At 43.1% G+C, this 14,056-nt stretch overlaps 2 protein-coding genes across 3 annotated transcripts in view; both read left to right on the forward strand.

Annotated features, from left to right (window-relative positions):
• Positions 1–14,056, forward strand: part of LOC307007800 (zinc-binding protein A33-like) — a 365,074-nt gene that overhangs the window by 96,168 nt on the left and 254,850 nt on the right. The gene's annotated exons all lie outside the window — the stretch shown is intronic.
• Positions 1–14,056, forward strand: part of uvssa (UV-stimulated scaffold protein A) — a 62,080-nt gene that overhangs the window by 24,145 nt on the left and 23,879 nt on the right. Inside the window, exons 8-10 of one of the 2 annotated variants that reach the window (XM_079630400.1) lie at positions 871–976; positions 9,248–9,425; positions 9,520–9,543. In XM_079630400.1, coding sequence (XP_079486526.1) covers positions 871–976; positions 9,248–9,425; positions 9,520–9,543 — 308 coding nt within the window. Of the gene's footprint in view, positions 1–870; positions 977–9,247; positions 9,450–9,519; positions 9,544–14,056 lie in introns of both variants that reach the window. The other variant, XM_079630399.1, reaches the window with a different exon arrangement.

Below are 14,056 nucleotides of genomic sequence, written 5' to 3' on the forward strand. Positions count from 1 at the left end.
CAGAAACATGAAAAATAAATCATATTTATTCCAAATTTTTGTCCCCGAATATTTTAAAAGATTGCTTATTTTACACAATATTTGCTCAAAAATCACAGAAAATATTTTACAATTTTGTTTAATCAAATCTGTCACATCTGTACGTTTTGCCATTAACTTTCTTTCAAACCACGAGACTTACGAAAGCTTTTCAGCTTGACCATAAATACACTTCAGATCAGAGAAAGCAAGACTTCTCGTAGTCTGGATCTGGCTCGGCCTCTTCTAAGACGGGTTTATCTAGTGCCTGCCGTTGAGCTGATCTCCTTAAAGCCGTCGCATGATGCGAACACACACTCGCTTCTGTAGAAAGATGTTATCAGACGCGGTTCAACCGAAGACTAAGACACCCAGTACAAGTGCAGATTTGCTTTATTCCCACTTTCAGAAAGCCAGCACATTATCATGGTCTCCTTTGCACGCTGACAGATGCTGGGAACCGTATTTAACACAACCAGCACTATTTTATACAGTCACAGTTAGCTGGGACAATACTCAGATAGACTAGCGCTAGCGGGGAAAAAAATTGGATGTGGTCGAGTGGAAATTCTATTAAGGCTTTGAATTAAAATGTTAAGATGTCCCGCGTTCCTGCAGAGTTTGCGGTCGAGAGCGCTGTAAATCTGTGTTATATCCTGAGGCCACAGTGAACGCCCCATCCGAGTGTTAATCAGCCCGCAGAAACACACACCGTCAGCACACACACGCTCTGTTTGTGGGAGAAACACCGGAGAAATGTGTTTTGCAACAGTAGTTTTTACAGCATGCATGTACAGTTGGAGTAAAGCATCTTTATGAAGTGTAATTTACTGTGTGTTTTCTGCACTATAGATGCGAGCTGCCGAGGACGGAGAGGACAGCGAGGAGGACTTCGTGGACGTGCCGGAGAAGGAGGGCTACGAGCCTCATGTCCCTGAACATCTGCGGGCCGAGTACGGTGAGTTTGTTCAGGTGCATAATCCAGATAATCTCCACTGGATATGAGCGCACGCTTGCGGCCAGCGCTTCAAAGCACGCGCGAGCAGGGAAGTCCTGTGTTTGTTTGCAGAGCGGGGCCGGGGAGATCTCGGTGTGGACTTGGTGAGTTCAGGGGAAAGGTTAGCTGTCGAGAGGTTCAAAGCACCAACGGAGAGTTTGTTTGTGAGAGTTACGGTGTGAAGCAGCTCAGAGACACACACGACTAATGGGTCTGCCTTTCAAAAGCTGTACGTTTTACTGCAAAAATGGGTCATTTCACTGCAAACTGCACACAAAAAATGCTTTTCTTAATTAGTATTTTTGGTTTGTTTCCAGTCCAAATATCTAAAAATTATTAAATCAAGAAGTATTTACTAGAGAAGTAAAATGACATAATAAATTCTTTTTTGTTTTAAGATAAAAAATAAAGTAATTTAAGTATTTTTTTGCTTAAAACAAGCAAAATGATCTGCCAATGGGGTAAGAAAAAACATCTGAATTCAAATGGAAACCAATCATTTTTTTCTTACCCCATTGGAAGATAATTTTGCTTGTTTTAAGCAAAAAAATACTTAAATTACTTTATTTTTATCTTAAAACAAAATAGAATTTCTTATGTCATTTTGCTTCTCTAGTAAACGCTTCTTGGTTTAAGAATTTTTAGATATTTGAACTGGAAACAAACCAAAAATACTAATTAAGAAAGTATTTTTTGCAGTGTTGACAGTGCATTAAAAACGTGTGAGTCCGATTTGAATTTCCATAATTTTGTAAGTGTGTTAAGACTGGCAAAAAAACACATTATTTATTTTTTTCAGATTTATTTTAACAAAAAAATGTAAAAGATATAGCCATTTAAACTAAATTGTAACACCTTTTACGTTGGGTCAATTTTGATCCGTAAGTGAACTGTGGCTTTACTGCTGATTTTCATCTATTTTCTCAAATTGATTGTGTAAAATACATTTAGCCTCTTTCCTGCAATCACACACATTCTTTCCTTTATAGTTTATAAACATGCTTGCGCATAAACACACACAATAATTCTGAAATTAAAATAAAATGACATAAATTAATGTCTTAGGGTATGTTTACACAACATTGTTTTCAACTGAAAACGGAAGACTTTGTGTGTGTTTTGGCCTTTATTTGTGTTTTGAGGCCTGAAAACTCAAGATCTTTTTAAAATGGGCTTCAAAGTGCACGTTTTTGAAAACAAAGCATTTACCGACTCCATCTAAACAAGAAAAACTTACATTTGTGAAAACTGTGAGTCATGACATGACGTGTTTGCGGGTGTTTCTTGACCGCCAACTACTGGCCTGCCATGCATAATAATTAATAAATCAAATAAATTTAGCAAATCGTCTGTTTTTACTACATTGTTGTCGTGTAAATACACTCATAATGTGCTTGTAGAGCAAACGTTCACAGACCAAACGGTCTAAATTGTGTTTGGGAAAGTCCACATTTGGCTTTGCTGCCTTATTGATGAACCATTGCAGCATGAGAAGGAGATTCCAGCTGTTTATCATCATTTTTCATATGAAAGTAAAAGTTTATGCAAGTAAAATTAATATATTTAGTTTGAAAGCATTTCAGAGTAATATTGTTAGATAAAGATTATGTATTTTTCATAAATGTAGACTGTTTTGAGGCAGTCAGGAGTTGTAAGATTCAAACTAATTTAATCTAATCCATTGAAGTCGTTGGGGTTCATACTGGCAATTATCTTATTATATGTTCTTATAAGTTTATTCTAATGATATATTCAAATAAAATATTGATAAAAAAAAATCTGTATCTCACTGTTTTTTGCTCTAGTTCTATTTCATAGAATTTCTAAAAATAATGAATTAATAAAAAGGGGTAAATGAAGTAATAGCATGGTAAAAACATGGTAACATTAAAAACTTCACAACTTTTGTGCATTTACTCATTCATGAGAAGTTGCTTAGATACACACAACATGTTTTTAGTTGAAAAATATTAAGTTATGACAGTTTTACAAGCTTACATTCAAACGGGTCCAAATGGTGTATACCAATTCATTAGTATGGTTCAATTGGAAATATAATGGATTCATATCTTAATAAATATGTTGTATTTATTATGAAGATGAGTCTCATAAAATCTGTCAAGAAAATGTATTTCCAGGTCACTACCAAATCAAAGGAAAACTATTTTTTTAAATGCATTATTTTGCATTGTGGCATTTTATGAAAATTACATTTTATGAATTTCCCCCCTAAAAAAAAAAAAAAAAGCTTAAATTGCAAAGTATATACACATCACAGTAATATTATGCATTTGTTGTGCTGCCTTTATTTTGTTGATCTGTAGGTAAACATAACAATAATGTGTTTTGCAGTTATAAGAATCGCCATTTGATGATAATTTGGTGTGAAATATGAGAAGCACAATAATATCACATTGACTGTAAAACAGCTGCACGTTTAATAAACTCGGATCTCTTTTTGAAAGGCAATAAATTGCTTTAAGCCTTGTTTAAATCAATTATAACCCGGGGCCGCAGATACAAATCTGTTTTGACAGCTGACTATTTGTACATGCAGAAGATTGTTGTGCGTCTGGGCAAGGACGGCTCTATTGACAGGAAGCCACGGGCGAGAGACAGAGGTCACGCAGGAGGTCAAACACCGCAGATTATACGTGACCTCGAATCCTGTCCCGTCGGGAATCCACTGGCATGAGAATAAGCGATTACAGTAGCGGATGAGCTTCATGCAGGGGTTTGGTCATTTCTGGTGTGTGATGAAGTCCACAGCGCACAGTAATTATGATGTCAGCGCTCGTCCTGTTGGCTCTCAGCATCTCTAAGCTGGCTGAAGATTCATTAGGATATCATTTCTACAACTGCACCGAGCCAAGCTGCTTTCTGCAGTAAAGTATGTAATGATCAGTGCACTGGCCATGCCAAATTAACAATGCACTGGTGTTAATGAGCGCCCATTAGCTTAGCGCGGTAATTTACACCTGATCCTCTGCGCTAAACTGCTCACACACACCAGACGAGGGACGTGCTGAGGTTTAAAGGGGTCGTGACATGGATTTTGTTATTACTTTATAATGTTCATTGAACTTCACTTATAATTTGAATAGCGTATTTTGCACAAAAACAAAATAATATGTGTGTGTGTGTGTGTGGAAAAATAATTATGTTCAACCCTCATTCTGACCATAATGTGCGGCTCCTTTAAAGCTGGTCAGTAAACACACACTGTTATGATTGGCTAATGTAAAACAGTATCAACACACACTCACTGTTGCATGCTTGAGTAATGTCTGGTTCGGTTACACGATTCTTTTGTCTGTTACGATCGTCACTGTGTCAGATTACGCGATTTTGACTCATATAATCTTGTCGTGGACAACTGTCAGACTACACACTGCTTTCCGACCAGTCATCGCGTGCCGTCTCACACACACACATTCACTCGCACACATATATAGACACACACACACACACACACATTCACTCGCACACATATATAGACACACACACACACGCACACACACACACACACACACACATTCACTCACAAACATATATAGACACACACACTCGCGCACACACGCACACTCGCTCACTCACTCACTCACTCTCACACACACACACGCACACATTCACTCGCACACATATATAGACACACACACACACATTCACTAACAAACATATATAGACACACACACTCGCGCGCACACACTCACTCACTCACACACACTCACTCACTCTCACACACACACACACACGCACACATTCACTCACACACACATATATAGACTCACTCACTCACTCACTCACACACATTCACTCGCACACATATATACACACACACACACTAACTCGCGCACACACACACTCTCTCGCTCACTTAGTCACACGCACACTCACTCACTCACTCACACAAACACTTACTCACGCTCACTCAGTCGCATACACACACGCACACTCACTCACTCACTCACTCACACACACACTCACTCACTCACACAAACACACTTACTCACGCTCACTCAGTCACATACACACACACACACTCACTCACTCACACACTCACTCCCTCACTCACACACTCACTCCCTCACTCACACACACACTCTCTCACACACACACTCACTCACTCACACACACACACACACACACACACACTCACTCACTCACACAAACACACTTACTCACGCTCACTCAGTCACATACACACACACACACACACACTCACTCACTCACACACTCACACACACTCACACACACACTCTCTCACACACACACTCTCTCACACACTCACTCACTCACTCATGCACACACACACTCACACACGCACACACACACACGCACACACACACACACTCACTCTTGACGGAGCCCGTCGTGGAGGGCTGATATGGTGATGTGTTGAAGCATCGCAGAGGTTGTCGCCCATTATGACACACATTACACGAGATGGATCGAATCTTGCGTCCCGACGCCCGTTGACATTTACGAATCCCCACGACACCCTACGTCAAGCGGATGTGCCAACATCAGGCTAAAGTCGTGTACTCTGAACCAGGCATTAGTGTTCTGAAAACATTATCCATATAAACATTACTGACGAAGCATTATGAAATCATTGAAATCATTCAACTAAAGATTCTTTGCCAACTCTCCATCGCACTGTGCCTCGATTACAAGACAATCTGCAGTCAAATGCTCCGAACAAACATATAATCATCCGACCAATCCGGGACGCCATTAAAACAAGCCATCCAGGTGTTCCTGACGCTGGAAACCTTCTGAAGTGTGTACAGAGACACAAACCAGCGGTGTAAACTGGGCAGTGTAGACAGCGTCAGCCATTATAATGACTTCTGTTTGCTTTTAACACGACACTCACGTCCAGTGTCGGCAAACGGCAGCCGTTAAAGGAGCAGTTCACTTTCAAATTAAATTGATGATTTACTCTCCTCCACGTCATCCAAGATGTGCATGTGTTTCTCTCTCCAGTGGAACAGAAATGCAGGTGTGTGAGGAACACACTCCAGGATGTTCTCCATATAGTGTCTTCAATGGTCCAGCGGGTCGAAGGTCAGATGTGAGTTTCAGCTTCAAAGTCTCTCACGATCCAGCCGAGGAATAAGAGTCTCATCTAGACAAACCAGCCGCCATTTTAGAACAAAATAAACATTTATATACTTTGTAACCACGAATGCCCGTCTTGTACCGTCCAGGATATGCACACGTAAGGACCATTTTAAACAATAAACTGACACAAATATGTAAGGGATAATGTATAGCGAGGCGGTTGTTATAGCGAATACAACACCGACAGGCTGATTATGAGCCCGAAGCGGAGCGGAGCCTGAAGGATAAAAGCGTCTACTAAATGAATAAATGTAAATGTAAATGTGAAGGGGTTGTATTCGCTATAACAACCGCCTCGCTATACATTATCCCGCTTATTACATGGCTATCTACCAAATAAATCGATAATTTGACACAAAATATTGATTTAAAAAGGAGTTTATTGATTTAAAAACGATTTATATGGCTTCCGCTAAAGAAAACAGTCCATTCCGTCTCTACGGTTCGAATCCTGTGTCCATGGCAACGCTCTGTTTTTCATGGCAACGGTGTGTTATAATTAGCAACGGTGTGTTATCAAGAAATAACAGACCGCAGTCTACATTAGAATTCAACCAAGCCATGTAATAAATAAAAATATGTGTCATTCAACACACAGTGACTTTGAACGGTCCTCTACTCCACACTTCTGACTACGTCACGTGACCTTTCCAGCGGGATGACGTAATGCGTGCGCATCTCAGAGACGGTACAAGACGGGCATTTGTTGTTACAAAGTATATCATTTTAATTTATTTTCAGTAAATGACCGATCGCTTCGCTAGATAAGACTCTAATTCCTCGGCTGGATCGTGAGAGACTTTGAAGCTGCATTGAAACTCACATCTGGACCTTCGACCCGCTGGACCGTTGAAGTCACTATATGGAGAGAGAAACACATGAACATCTTGGATGACGGGGGGAGAGTAAATCATCAGGACATGATTATTTGAAAGTGAACTACTCCTTTAAGTGACCAGTGGGCGGGGCCTATGGTGCGAGCTGTCCCGTTTCGAGCTGTTTTTGAAGCTTGACTAAATAAATGCGTTGTTTATAATGAGAAAGTTGTACTCTCTGAATCTTGCAGACTGATTTAATGGAACAAACACCTCCTAAATGTCAAAAGAAGTTTGATTTCTCATGTCATGACCCCTTTAATACTGACGGTCAGGGGTCTGATCTAGATCTTAACCTCAATGTGAGCAATCGTACTAGTGATGCTTACCCTAGCAAACGCCACCAGCAATCAGATCCGAGGACGAGTGTGTGTCATTTCTTTTCTATTGAATTAAATGCGAAAAGCTGCACTCTACATGCAAAGGAATATAGATTGAAAATGGAAATCGTGCATTAAGAGCGTTCGCAGTGTAATTTAAACACTCCTAAAACGAGACGTGGGGAATATAATTCTGATTTACTGCCAAGTTAGCTCCATCATTTCAGATTTATCAATCAGCGCAAGTTAGCATCAGCCGGTCCAGTTAATATTACATCAGCCTGTCGCCGGACTCATCTCCGGCTAATCTTTCCCTTTCTTTCTTTCAATATCGCTCCGGCTCTCTCATCCAGAGAGAAACCCTTTCATTGGAAAAGTATTTTGTCTGTTCCTCTCCTCCTTTCTCTCTCTCTCCTTTCACAACAGAGCTTTTATCTATCCCTTTATCCCAGCGTTCCTGTCAGGACGTTATCTCTCTCAAAATTTACATTTTAATTACAAGGCCTGCTGAACTCAGGAAAATCAATAGCGCCCGCATTGGCAGCTCAACTCTATGTCTACTGCTGGGCCTCTCTATTTCCTCTTATTGATTTATCTCTTTAGCACCTGCAACTTTATTGCTTCAGACAAATAGCTACCATTTTGGTCAATTTGAACAGAAAAAGAAAGGATTTGGTCGTATTTCATGACCGCACACACTGGAGCGCCGCTGTAATGCAGTGCGTCTGGATTAACTGTACACACCAGAGGATGGAGATCAGGACTGTGAGCGTCCGGCCGGGCGTTCCTCATCCTGTCCTGAGGCCTTAACATATTTGCTTTAGTGTGTAAACCACTCTTTCTGCTTAACTGAACGAAGGCATCACTCTCACTGTTGCTTATATTTAGGGTTCGAGATTTGTTGATAAGTGATCAGAGTTATATTTGCAATAAAACAGGCCGAAATATCTCATAGGCTTACACTGAAGGAGGGAGCTGAACCCTCAAACATATATTTTTAGGGTTGTGCAACGATTAATCGCATCCAAAATAAAAGTTTTTGTTCACATAATATATGTGTGTGTGTGCTGTGTATAATTATTTTGTATATATAAATACACACACACACACATGCATATATATATATATATATATATCTATATCTATATATATATATATAAATATTTGCATGTATATACTGCATATTTATATATCATTTATATATAAATATTTTATATATAAATAACATTTTTTTCTTTTATATATATATATATATACACAAATATTTGCATGTATATACTGTAAATATTTATACATCATTTATATATAAATATAAATATTTTATATATAAATAACATATTTTTCTTACATATACACATGCATATGTGTGTATTTATATATACAAAATAATTATACACAGTACACACACATATATTATGTAAACACAAACTTTTATTTTGGATGTGATTAATCGCTGCACACCACTAGTTTTGCTGCGAGCTAAAGTTGAACAGGAATAGGCACAAATACATAAAATGTGTGTGAAGTAAAATAAAATACGTTATTTATAAAAAAATAAAAAAATCTAAATACACATACAGTATTTATTAAATGTATCTGAAGATACTGCCCATTATGTAGACTTTTAAAAAGCATATGTTGATGAGCTGTACAGACCCGGTCCTCCTCCACACACGTGTATGGTCAGGTGTCTCGTAACCAGTCTCGTGAGGAATTCACCGTACTTTCAAGTTTTAATCTGCGAGTCTTAGATCTCCGTGTGTCTTGAGTCCAGCTTAAGCCCCCGCACACTCGCACAGGAGCCCGCTCGGTCCAGTAGACCCCCGGAGTGTGTGCTGCGTCCTGAATAATACACTTTAGGTGTGGCGTTCTGAGTGTGTGACTTGTTTTCTTCTCATGGTCTCTCACAGGACTTGATGAAACTCCCTCGACATCAGCCTCTGAGGTCAAAGCTCAGCCGGCCAGGCCTGTGGTCAAGCGCCCCGTCCCCCTCGTGTCCGCCAGCCTCTCGCGACTCCAGAGGAAGAGGAGCGATGAAGAGCAGGACCCCACCTGTGCTGCCGCCACGCTGCGTGTGCTCCGACAGAGGCTCGACCCTGCGCCGTCCACCAGGTGACCTGATCAAACACACACACACACACACACACACACTCTCAGTCACGCTGCGTGTGCTCCGACAGAGGCTCGACCCCGCGCCTTCCACCAGGTGACCTGATCAGTACACACACACACACACACACACACACACACACACACACACACACACACACACTCTCAGTCACGCTGCGTGTGCTCCGACAGAGGCTCGACCCTGCGCCGTCCACCAGGTGACCTGATCATACACACACACACACACACACACACTCTCAGTCACGCTGCGTGTGCTCCGACAGAGGCTCGACCCTGCGCCGTCCACCAGGTGACCTGATCAAACACACACACACACACACACACACACACACACACTCTCAGTCACGCTGCGTGTGCTCCGACAGAGGCTCGACCCTGCGCCGTCCACCAGGTGACCTGATCATACACACACACACACACACACACACACACTCTCAGTCACGCTGCGTGTGCTCCGACAGAGGCTCGACCCTGCGCCGTCCACCAGGTGACCTGATCAGTTCACACACACACACACTCTCAGCCACGCTGTGTGTGCTCCGACAGAGGCTCGACCCTGCGCCGTCCACCAGGTGACCTGATCAGTTCACACACACACACACACACACACACACACACACACACACTCTCAGCCACGCTACGTGTGCTCCGACAGAGGCTCGACCCTGCGCCGTCCACCAGGTGACCTGATCAGTACACACACACACACACACACACACACACACACACTCTCAGCCACGCTGCGTGTGCTCCGACAGAGGCTCGACCCTGCGCCGTCCACCAGGTGACCTGATCAGTACACACACACACACACACACACTCACACACACTCTCAGTCACGCTGCGTGTGCTCCGACAGAGGCTCGACCCTGCGCCGTCCACCAGGTGACCTGATCATACACACACACACACACACACACACACTCTCAGTCACGCTGCGTGTGCTCCGACAGAGGCTCGACCCTGCGCCGTCCAGCAGGTGACCTGATCAGTACACACACACACACACACACACACACTCTCAGTCACGCTGCGTGTGCTCCGACAGAGGCTCGACCCTGCGCCGTCCAGCAGGTGACCTGATCAGTACACACACACACACACACACACACACACACACACTCAGCCACGCTGCGTGTGCTCCGACAGAGGCTCGACCCTGCGCCGTCCACCAGGTGACCTGATCAGTACACACACACACACACACTCTCAGTCACGCTGCGTGTGCTCCGACAGAGGCTCGACCCTGCGCCGTCCACCAGGTGACCTGATCAGTACACACACACACACACACACACACACTCTCAGTCACGCTGCGTGTGCTCCGACAGAGGCTCGACCCTGCGCCGTCCAGCAGGTGACCTGATCAGTACACACCAGAGATGGGGACTCGAGTTTGAGACTCGGACTCGAGTGCGACTTAAGTCGCACACACAGTGACTTCAGACTCGACTTGAGACTCGTCCTCGAAAGACTTCAGACTCGACTCGGACTCGAGCTGCGGGACTCGTGAACAATGTTTATTTTTAGGAAACGTCTGATGAGCTCGCTGTTATTCCCCTCCTTCCGTTATCTATATCCTGCCCACATAACACTATATCTGCTGCGCGCGGCCACACATGAGAGGACATCAAACATCGACTGCACCGGCCGCTGCTGTGCCATTCATCGTAAGCTTGGGTTTAAAAACTTTCACCTCAAACAGAATTTTCACTTCAAACAGAAGGCACAAATCCTTTCTTTAAAGTGAATTTCGTTTTGTATTAATTGTATCTTAATTTTAATCAATGTTTCATCAACCAATTGCCTGGATTTAATAAATAAGAAGTAAATATAGCAGACAATACGACACGGAGGCGCCTGCGTGTGAACTGGAGCGCGTCTCATAAATTAACCGAAACTCTGCGTAGGCTAGTCTACTTCACAGACCTGAAAAATATATCTATATTGAAATGTATACTTTTATACAGAACAATTCAAAACGAAAGAAAACAGACTGCTCTGTGCTTATGTAATCCGTAGCCTATTTCTCTCTGGCGCATTCACTACTGCGAAGATCGCGAGTCAGCATTGTCAACTTCATCTTTATTAATAAACAATTAAAATGTATCCTTGCTATATTTGACATATTCATAATCATTGCTTTTGCTGGTTCTTTGAGCTCTGGTGCTTTATCGGTAGCGCCACCGCATTAAAAACATGATTGCGTGATGAAAACATGATGAAAAACACCACCTAAATATAGCCTAACTGCTTAGAAAGAAAACACAGAACAAATAGAGTAGCCTAATGCGCACACGTCCATCTCGTGAATGTACAGTCTTCTTCATGCCATCATCACCCATATAGCCGCTTTTCCACTGGCCACCGCAAGCACAGAGGCCGAAACTCCTGTCAAAAATGAATCGCTATATACAAATATATCAGACGCTGCCATTTAGTCTTTATTTAAAAACCACAAACAGGTAACTTAGCCTACTTGCATTCTTCATTTGTCTCGCGGTCTTTTTTTTTTTTTTTTTTTTTTTTGAACAAGTAAAACTAAAAGTGTGTTGTAACGCAAGCGTTACTGAATATTTAACGAGTAAAATATTACTGAAAATTGATTAGTAATGCCGGCTTAGACTACTGCGTTACAGCAAAAAGTAATATGTTACTGTTATGCATTACTTTTGTAACGGCTTACTCCCAACACTGCATATTACTTTGATCCTTATATATAGCTATACAGTGTTCTAAGCAGCCTGGATGGGTCGCTGTACGTGATGCAACACTTATTTAACCACAAAAGACTTGAGACTTGACTTGGACTCGAGCTCAGAGACTTGAGACTTGACTTGGACTCAAGCTCAGAGACTTGAGACTTGACTTGGACTCGAGCTCAGAGACTTGAGACTTGACTTGGACTCGAGCTCAGAGACTTGTGAGCATCTCTGGTACACACACACACACACACACACACACACACACACTCAGCCACGCTGCGTGTGCTCCGACAGAGGCTCGACCCTGCGCCGTCCACCAGGTGACCTGATCAGTACACACACACACACACACACACACACACTCTCAGTCACGCTGCGTGTGCTCCGACAGAGGCTCGACCCTGCGCCGTCCACCAGGTGACCTGATCAGTACACACACACACACACACACACACACTCTCAGTCACGCTGCGTGTGCTCCGACAGAGGCTCGACCCTGCGCCGTCCACCAGGTGACCTGATTATACACACACACACACACACACACACACACACTCTCAGCCACGCTGCGTGTGCTCCGACAGAGGCTCGACCCTGCACCGTCCACCAGGTGACCTGATCAGTACACACACACACACACACACACTCAGCCACGCTGCGTGTGCTCCGACAGAGGCTCGACCCTGCGCCGTCCACCAGGTGACCTGTTCTCACACACACACACACACACACACACACTCTCAGCCACGCTGCGTGTGCTCAGGCAGAGGCTTGACCCTGTGCCGTCCACCAGGTGACCTAGTACACACACACACACACACACACACACTCAGCCACGCTGCGTGTGCTCCGACAGAGGCTCGACCCTGCGCCGTCCACCAGGTGACCTGTTCTCACACACACACACACACACACACACACTCTCAGCCACGCTGCGTGTGCTCAGGCAGAGGCTTGACCCTGCGCCGTCCACCAGGTGACCTGATCAGTACACACACACACACACACACACACTCTCAGCCACGCTGCGTGTGCTCAGACAGAGGCTCGACCCTGCCCCGTCCACCAGGTGACCTGATCAGTACACACACACACACACACACACACACACACTCTCACTGGCATCGGTACCCTTTTAACTCTTGTGCATCCTTATGGACATTTTTGTCTTTTTCAGTTTTGTTTTTTTGATCACTTTGCCTGTGTTAATGCTAACTAAATAAAATTTGGCACAGGTGTGTATTTTTATTGGAATTTTACTATTTCACCCCAATTTCCTTTAAAGTGTGTATGTCAGGTTAAATTTTTTATTTTGATTAACACAAAATAGTGAGGGGAAATACACGTTTGACAAGTTGATATATTGTTTTGTATGTTTTTCGATTCATAAAGGCAGAATATAAGATGAAAAAGTTCGTTATTTTCAGTCCTCCCTTAAAACTGCCCCTCATTCCAAACGAATCGTTTGACGTCATAACAGGGAGACGTCTCCCCAGCTCGCTGAGCTGTGTTGATAATTGCACGAGTGATAGAGCGAGAGAATTAGTGATTAGGTCATTTATTTAGTTATTTAAGTTAGGTCGTTAGTATACGCAGGCGTATTTTCACGATGGTGAATTACTGCGTTTGTGCTGGGTGCAAAAACACCGTTAAAACCGGTCACAGAGTCCACTGTGTTCCGTGCCTGGGTCAACTTTGTTCGGACCAAATGCGCCGACTTCAGTTCTGCCTCGGTATCCAAGACTTCGGTCATTTGCAGCGCCCATTTCACTGAGAAGGACTACGCGGTTGGAGATCTCATGAGTTATAAAATGGGATTTAAAACCCGAGTGAGACTGGTAGCTGATGCGGTGCCTACGGTGTATGCTACTGTAGTAAAGCAGT

Source organism: Phoxinus phoxinus (genome assembly GCF_949152265.1).
Source record: "Phoxinus phoxinus genome assembly, chromosome: 12".
Taxonomy (NCBI): Eukaryota; Metazoa; Chordata; class Actinopteri; order Cypriniformes; family Leuciscidae; genus Phoxinus; species Phoxinus phoxinus.